This window comes from Scomber scombrus, chromosome 6 (assembly GCF_963691925.1).
Source record: "Scomber scombrus chromosome 6, fScoSco1.1, whole genome shotgun sequence".
Classification (NCBI taxonomy): Eukaryota; Metazoa; Chordata; class Actinopteri; order Scombriformes; family Scombridae; genus Scomber; species Scomber scombrus.
In genome coordinates this window covers 25397855-25407282 of record NC_084975.1, presented here as the reverse complement: position 1 = coordinate 25407282, position 9428 = coordinate 25397855, and the positions used below count along the sequence as shown (strand labels likewise).

Below are 9428 nucleotides of genomic sequence, written 5' to 3'. Positions count from 1 at the left end.
TTCAACCAAAAACAAAGTAAACACACTGTTCAAAGAAAATGACCGACCATAGTTTTTATTTCATAATTGTGTACTGAGAAACAGAAATGTGATGGAGAACTTACAGACAACTAAAGCCAAGATAGAAATATTAAAATGAGCAGTCAGCTTTCTTCTGCTTTCATTCATTGTGGTCATGATAACTGCAGAGGGATAAAAGGATGGCTAGAAGGTCACTAAACTCTTTTGTAGACCTGGCTGGACCAAAGAAAAGGGTCTGCACTACTGTCATTAATGCTATAAAGCCAGAAGATACGGCAAGGGAAAATGCCAGACTACACCATCTAGTGGCTGCATTCATTAAAGCAGAATTAAAAATAGAGTGAAAACATTAAATACCAGAACGGATATTGGTTTTGAAAGCATTTTTGGCCACAGACAATAGACTTTTACCCCAAAATAATTCAGTGGGGGGTTCTTTTCAAAATCTATGTAGAAATTGATCAAATATCACAGCTTTTTGGCATATGATCCCTAAAATATGATACCCATGAGTTATGAGCAATAGCAGACTCATTTTCCTTCTTGTGAAGAATTCTTAGAAGCCTGAAGAAGTGAATGTATTCAAGACTGTGGAACCACTGGTCTAAATGTTCGATTATAAATGTTTTTCAAACAACGCTATGTTCTTTACACTAGGGAAGGAGACAATTAACTCCTACAGATACTTCAGGAGAGGCTTACCATGGTTTCAAAAGATTTCAGAACCTGTTTCAAGATGTTAAGTCTAAAGTTAGTCCTGAAAACCATCCCATGTTGAAAAAGACAAAACACATGGTTAAATTTGTGTAAAAAAATAATCCACTCCCATTAAGCATCATACAGTTCCTTATCTATACATAATAATTGTGAAGCTAAAAAATAAGCATTTGGTAATTAGGTTGCATTACCAGTTAATTGAGCATAGGTTTGTCATGTGTTTAATAACTTCTTTCAGTCAATTACAGGGCTAAGCTACTCCTACTAACGAGCTTGGGGGCACCACACATGTCCACAATATGTTTCTGTGGATAACTGAGGTTCAACCACATTTTTATTTTATTGAGTGTTAGTTGATATTGTTGCTATATGTAGAATGATCTCATTAAAGGATTATTTGCTCAGTCAACTGTTAAAAAAGGAAAACATCAACATACAGGTGGTGTTTGATGGCAGCTACAATCTACTTGACATGTAAGTATTTCATGTTTAGTTCAATACTTTCTTGTGTAAAATCTGATATCTTATAAAATGTATGTGTTTATTAAAATGTAGTTAGTCAAGTGAATTTTTATTTAATGTAATGTCATTTGACTTAGCATTATTATTTTATTAATATAATTTAGTGTCATAATGTTATGCATTTAATTTAAATTTTCATTTATTTTATTGTATTTAATATATAAATACATTGTCATCATAAATATATATTGTCATTGTACAAGTACAACGAAACTGAAAGCAATCCTTATGGTATCATAAGTAACATTTAAAAGAAAGAAGATTCTTATAAAAGAATACAATTAAAAAGTAATTAAACGTAATTAAAAGTAATTTAACTAAAAGGAAGGTAAAAACACACAATACACACACACAAGACATTCCACATGATGCCATCAATATTAGACGATTCCCCTTAATATTACACACATAATTGTTGTTGCAGCTATTACAGGATGAGTTTTTTGGAGAATTTAGAGCAGTTATTGCTTTAGAGTAAAACTCTTTTTTTAAATCTGCTCATTCGTGTTTTAACTGTCCTGTAACGTCTGGCTGAGCAAAGCAGTTCAAACAGAGTGTGTCCTGAGTGGGATGGATCTTTGAGGATACTGTGGGTCTTTTTGAGACAGTGGGACCTGTAGAGATTTTCCAGGGAGGGGAGAGGGCACCTGATGATTTTCTGGGCGGTGGTGACGACCCTCTGGAGCGATTTTCCTCTCTGCTACTGTAAGTAGGTCAGAATGCTATCTATGGAGCAGTAGTAGAAGGACACAAGCAGTTTCTGAGTCAGGTGGTTCTTCCTAAGATGTAATTAACCTCATTTAATACAATATATTTGAATCAAATTAGTGTTTTATCTTCACACACACAAGCATGTTTGTACATATTATAATTTAGTTTAATTTTATACAGTGGGTTAACATCAGGAATGGACAGTGTGGTGGGTGTGGGGTGCCCTTCTTTTTAAATGGAGCCCCTGCCCCTCATGTCTGTGAACGCGCCAGCAGCTTCCTGTGCACGCGGTGACTTCCTCTCAGGCGCAGAAGTGACTCAAGACTTCACAGTCAGTGCAGAGAAAGTACCCGACAGTTAATGCGCAGGGTTAGCTACTTTGTCCCTCATCTCCACAGCATGACAGAGCTTACATTTGGGATCACATTTGTGCGACAGTAAGTGCAGTCATTATAATAAAGGTTAACCGCAGCACAGGCTGTTGCTGCTGGTCATCTAGTTATATGCTGCATGTATTAATATTGATATATTCATATGGAAGACATTCATTTATGGTTGATAGCGTACATGTTCTTGTGTGTAGTTTATAATAAATGGTTGTTCAGTCTGCAGCATGCATGTGAGTTATAGGTTAGATGTTACCTTACTGTCACACACACTTCAGCTGTGTCAGATGACAGCCTGGCTATTTATACTGCACATAAGAGATTCATACTAACTGAAAGGAAGGACCCCTTACCCTCAAGAAGGGGGGCTTACCGACAGACCTGTGTGCTTGTATACAGCTTTTGGAAATTCGCACTTCTTGCTCTCGTTTTCATTCTCTTCCTCCCCCTATTGCATGGGCTTTCATTAAGTTTGATTTTCAAAGCTTCACTGGTCAGTTTTGGCACTTCCTCAGACCAATGACACAGCTGCATGGTGCTTTAACCACACCGGCATTACTGTCTGGAGGACTTTGTCCGGGCTGGAGCGCCACTGTCGCACTTCATTTACTTTGAATTGCTTTTTTGAAGTTCTTGGACTGGAGATACTATTGTTACACTTTTTTTTTTTTGGGCGGGGGGCGTCGTCAAACTAAATCTCACCCATGGCTACACCCTACAGCTAGTGAAGATTCATGATCCTTTTTCAGTTGTCCCAGACACACTTCAGACTTTCAGTCTGTGGACATTGCAGTGCATCAGAATGACCACCAGGGGTCAGAATGAAAGTATCAACCTTACAGTCAGTGGGATGAATGAATAAATTAATTTAAATCTGGGTCTAATGCCAAGCAAATTTGTCATGGTAATAATGTTTTATAGTGATAAACAAACCTTTTGTGGTTATGAATCCACTTCCTTCTAATATATATTGTTTGTGGGTCACAGATGGAACCAATAAAACTAAATAAAGCATTTCTATCAATTGAGTACAAATCAGTAATGTTACATGATAATGTGAAGAGGAATTACACAAAACTACAATACTATAAGTGGTTAACACTAGAGCTGAAATGATGAGTTAGTTGACAGACAATTTAAATTAATAGATTGTAAATTAAATTTAAGGATTTATAACCTTTATCTTATAAAACCATATATTTGAGCTTTGTATTGCTGGGTGGACAAACACAAGCATTTGAAGATGTCACCTTGAGTTTTAGGTAAAAGCCATTTTAAACTATTTTATGACATAGATTAAAGAATTATTGAAAAAATAATTGATGAACAAATTGATAATGAAAATAATTGACACAGCTGCCAGACAGGTTCAGAGCAGAGCAGCTAAGCAAATATTAGATAATAATCCTGCATGAAATCTAAATGTGACATTAGACTTCATGAGCTTTCTTCAAATGTTTATGACAAAATTCCCTGTGTTTTGACTTTAATAAATCATTTTTTTCCTGCAGTGGGGAGACGCAGTATAATAGAGATGGCGTGCTTCAAGGTACTGATTGAAAGTAACTGTACAATCAAAATTATGCAAATGACTTTTTGTATAGATATCAGCTGTACATTGACAAAGAAAATGTTGTTAAAAGAATGTAAATTTGTAATGTCTTTGTTTGTTTCTAAAGCGTGCTCTCCATGTCTCCATCTTGTTTTCATCTTCTCCTCTTCCTCCTCCTCCATCCAGGCCAGACTATTGACTCAGACTTGTCAGAGATTGGGCTGCAGCAGGCCGAGGCTGCGGGACGCTACCTGAAAGATGTTAAATTCCACAACGTGTTTGTCAGCAGTATGCTGCGAGCCCGGCAGGTACGATGCTTTAGTTTCACTGTGGGGGTAAAAAAATGAAATCAAAACATTGCAGAGAAACATTAATTTTAGTGTTTAAATACATGAAACGGAAACACGCTCCACTACTTATAATTTACTTTAGACAACACATTATCATATTTTGATTTAAAGGTAAAATAAATGACTTTGAGTCTCATTGGATGTCAGCAATCGTTTATTTGCTGTGTGAAAATATATTGGAGCAGTGGTGTGCACGGATAGACACTAAGTGGTGCTATAGCACCTGCCCTTTGCCCTCTGGACCAAGCAAGTGCCCTTTTGAAAGTTCGTTTTTTTTTGTGTGTTTTTTTAACAGTGTACTGTATGTGGCCCATGTTGACATGATCATCTATAAATACTCGAAGATTAAAAGCGTGTGATAATAATGCCCCAATAATAATATTACATTAGGCTACATCATTAACACACTAAATGACAAACAGGCAATTCCCAATTGCCTGCAGAAAAAGTGGCCTTCTGCCTTGTTGTAATGTTGACAAGCAGTCTTATTCATACTTTTGGTCTCTTTTTATTTACTAATTGCAGCATAATTCCTAGAAAGGAGAGGGTAAGAAAGGAAAAAGAAAGGGAGCTACAGCAGGCAGCCCAGGGAAGCAGCTCTCTGCTCTCCTGGATAAAAGCATCCACCAGCAGCAAGGAGGAAGAGGAAGATGAAGATGAAAGGTCAGAGTCAAGACCAGAGTCATGTTAACTGTTTAGGGCCTTTTAAAGCTCAGATTTGAAAGTTGACCTGTTCCTCTAATTCTATTGAAATATCTTAAAAGCTGTCCACATTTTATTTTAACTACACAAAGTGGTTTTGCGGTACTAAGTCAGGCATGCAGCTATATTAGCTAATAATATTATTTTGTACCAACCATAAGTTATTTCTATGTTACAAGACTTGCAGTAATCTTGTATTTACTTTAATAGGCTATATTCCCCAGCTACAGCAGGGAAGCAGCTCTGTGCTGTCCTGCAATAGGCCATTTACTAGCATGGAAAATGAGGGAGATAAATCTCACACTGCTATAATAAGGCAGCCGGCAGTTCCACATGCCGCACAAAGTACCTTTATTTTTCACTGAGCACCTGCCCCCCAAAATGTCTGTGCACGCCACTGTATTGGAGTAATGACAATGCAATGGAACAGAATCAAGCCACACTCCCTCTGTGTGTGTGTGTGTGTGTGTGTGTGTGTGTGTGTGTGTGTGTGTGTGTGGGTGGGTGTTTGTTGTTATCTGAGCATCTCTGTTCTTTGTTTTGGTTGTCGCACCAGCCACGCATGTGTCGTAGTTCATGTCATCCACGTTTGTTTCTGAGATGGCATCCACGTCACAAACTTTCTCAAATTACATTTAAACAGTAGAAATAGGCAATATCTTGATCCACATTTGATCAGCACTGCCTAGTTTGACAGTTTGATCTGAGTTGCATGAGTTGTCTCCTTTATTTTCTCCAACTGTATTGAGTCGATGCAGACATTTGATTTGGTCTGAGATGTTGGTGCTATAGTGCGACATCTAGTGGTTGAATGTGTGTATTGAGACTTTGACATCATCTCACTTTGGGACACTTATTGCACGGGTAAGAGTGTAAATCATGAATACCCTGAATTAATCAATGTCTTTAAATCAAATAACTGAGAAGGGTTTATTTCAGTTTATTAGGATCCCAATTAGACAAATATACACAATACAAATCAAGATCAAATGAAAAGAAAATAACAATGGACTATTTTTAACATCATGAAGAAAAAAGTCATCTCTGATTAGGGGATAGAGAGGCTAGAAGGATAATTCTTTCTAGCAGAGGGGCAACAACAGATCGTTTTCTCTTCACAGTCATACTAATATAAGATGATTGTGTGTCCAGACTGCAGAAATGATATTGAAACACAACAGCAGTTGTTCTGGTCTACCAATGACATGTGACCCTTTACTGAAAGAGGTGGTGAGTGAAACTTATTTATTTTCTCCTTTACATATTTACTTAAGATGTATTTACTTATTAATAAATACCCTGACTCATCCAGCGAGTGACTTGCTGTTTTTCAGAACTTTGGGATTGCTGAGGGTGGGCGAATGCAGGACATGAAAGATATGGCCAAGGCAGCTGGTCAGTCATTTCCAGGCTACACCCCTCCAGAGGGAGAGACTCAGGAGCAGGTGAGGCTATTGTGGCTCAGAAAAAGTTGACGCAACTGTTTCTATGTCATGTCATCATTTGTTCCCAGATATTCAAATATTCGTGTGTCGGTCTCTTATCACTCTGACTTCTTGTTAGTTGGGATATTTTCACACAGTTTGTTGTTGGTACAGCATGTTGTGCTCTGAAAATACTGTACTATAACTGTAACCTTTTATTTGTTTACTTAGTGCGTGACTAACTGATTTACATATTGTAATATGCTAACATGAATAATCCTACACTGAAAAATCACAGCATCTAGGCTGACAGATATGTTGTACTGCTTTGCTATCAGTATTTAAATCAGACTCTTCCTCACATTGTATAACCTTGTCCTGATATTAAATGTCTTCATTTTCAAGAATTAGTTACACAAAAAAGATTATCCTTTTTACTATTCATCTGTGCTTTTGGGAGCATTTTGGGCAGAAATTACCAAAAATGTTATGTCTTTGTGCAGGGCCATTAACCTCTAGGGGCATTAAAAATATATAAAATTATGTAATATTGTTAATCATATTTGGTCATTTTTTTGGAAATAAACCTTTAATGTTAAGACGATCTTAGGTCATAGAATTGAAAAAATGCCACTAGATGGCAGAAAAGGCTAACCTCCTCACTCAGCCACTGGCTCCGCAAGGATGTGAGGTGGTATGTCATGGCCTCTTTACATCCATAGGCTTGTATTTCTTTTGTATCTGCCAGAGCACTTGGTGTGAATCAGGGGGATCAAAGTACATGCCCTTCTGCTGTCAAACAACTGCAGAGTGTTCGTCACTGCCCCTGATTAAAAAGTCACCACTTTGTGTTATTTGTGTGAGAGGTTGTGTGTGTGTGTGTGTGTGTGTGTGTGTGTGTGTGTGTGTGTGTGTGTGTGTGTGTGTGTGTGTGTGTGTGTGTGTGTGTGTGTGTGTGTGTGTGTGTGTGAATGTGTGGGGGCGTCGGAAGGAGGGATGTTCTATTTAAGAGATACCTCGTCAGGCTTCATCCATTAGATCCTGGCTTGGACGTTAACTCTGGTCCAACCCAGTGCGTGACCAGGACATCATGATGATGATGCAGATATACAAAGATAGATTTGACGTAAGCACTGAGAGTCCCAATCAGTGTGGGCTACAGGCCTCCCTCCCAGTTCTCCTAAACGAGTTACAGGTTGTCGAGTCAGGATGAAACTGGAGTTGGTATGTGTGTTTTTGACAGGAAATCTTGTGACTTTGTTGCAGTGTTTTGAACACAAGAACATTTAACTTTTATCCCTCATAGTTGCATGTGCTCACACTTCCATGCTGTTGAAAGAAAAAACTCAAGGCGCAGTTTATAACTGGTGTTTACTCTGTTCAGGTGAAGGAACGGTTCAAAAAGTTTTGGGAGAAAATGCTCCAGCAAATCCAATCCGAACATTGGCTTGACAGAGGTGAGGGTGAAAGCGCCGTAGCTGTGACACCAGAAGCATCTCCTGTGGAAGGAAAGGCGGACGATGGGGTCAAAGGTGTCCCCGTCCATGTACTGGTGGTCGGCCATGGGGCTTACATGTGGGTGGCAATGCACTACTTTGTGGAGGAGTTACATTGCCCCTTACCTGAGGGTTTTGACAAAACACGTATGTTCTCTGTAAGTCCTAACACAGGCCTCTGTCGGTTTTTACTAACCTTGAGGAAAGATAAAGACACTGTTCATTCATCAGGGATCCACTGTGTGTTCATGCACAGGGCAGACCATATTAAAAAGTAGGAGTTGCATGTATCGAGGTTTAGAGGTTAACCCTAACCCTAACCCTAACCCTTAAGAAATGTATGGGAGTACAATGTGGAAAAACTCACAGAAAGTTTACAATTTAGATTATTTATTTATTTATGCACTCTGTATTTATTTTACATTTGGTCATTTTAAAATACAATTTATTCTAACTTTGAAATTGATGGATGAACAATGAAGTTTTTTACTTCTAGTTCTTTATTAGCATGTTAGTGAAAGGAAAAAAAGTTGAATTTAGTGAAAAAAAATATTAGGTCCTGTTTATTACTGTGTAGTTTACCAAGTGGAAACATCTTTTCAAAAACCATTGTGCACCTGAATTCATTTAATTCATTATTCGTGTATTAAATTACAAAGATAAAGATTTAGACATATAATCTATTCATATGATTTTATACATCAATTGTCAATAAAACTTCTTTATTCACGATTTGAGTGCTGTTTCATGATTTGAGCACCTTCATGGTTCATGGAGGATTTGTGTTGCAGGGCAATGTCATCATCACTTTGTGACATTCTGGTTGTTCATTACTGTAAATGTGGGCAGCTTTGTGCTATAATGAGTCTGTGTTTCTATATTTAACCTCCAGGAGTGCGTAAGAACACAGAGCAGAGATGCAGCTGTGTTGACTTTTGGGAAATCAGTGACTCTTTCATTGTTGTGAATTAACACTTCGGGTCAACAAGGACAAATGTATGCCAAAACCTTGTATGTTGTACTGAACCTCTTAGGGTAGGATATGACCTTTTTAGGATCGGTAAAAGATAATATCTTCAATATCAGAATTAAGAGATTGTACAGCAGGCGACGACTGAAGTGGATTGCATTACAAAACCCTTTACAAATTGTACCCCTATTGTTGATACAGCTGAGGCACGTTCCTGTATCAAAGCGGTATCTGTGGAGACTTGCCAACGGAGATAGATGTCTTTTTCTGCTAAAAATTCTCCCCCCCCCCAAAAAAAAGAACCCCCACCTGTTTCTCATTTGTCCTCATTTTTTGTTTGATTGATATGTCAATGTCAATGTCAATGTCAACTTTATTTATATAGCACATTTAAAACAGCCAATGGCCTACCAAAGTGCTTTACAGTAAAATAAGCAGAAACAATAAAAACAAACAATAAAAGCAATAAAAACAATTTTTTTAAAAACAAAATAATATAGAGAAATAAAACAGACAAAAGACCCAATATAGACCCAATATACTCCGCCAAAGGCCAAAGTGAAAAAGTGGGTTTTAA

The 9428-nt window shown here is 37.7% G+C and overlaps 1 protein-coding gene across 1 annotated transcript; it reads left to right on the top strand.

Annotated features, from left to right (window-relative positions):
• The first annotated feature begins 2304 nt into the window (after positions 1 to 2304).
• On the top strand, positions 2305 to 8599 carry tigara (TP53 induced glycolysis regulatory phosphatase a). Its single transcript, XM_062421243.1, has 6 exons — positions 2305 to 2408; positions 3869 to 3906; positions 4096 to 4217; positions 6114 to 6191; positions 6296 to 6406; positions 7770 to 8599. Exons 1-6 carry the CDS (start codon positions 2332 to 2334, stop codon positions 8157 to 8159), a joined length of 816 nt encoding a protein of 271 aa, XP_062277227.1. The 5' UTR covers positions 2305 to 2331; the 3' UTR covers positions 8160 to 8599.
• The last annotated feature ends 829 nt before the right edge of the window (positions 8600 to 9428 follow it).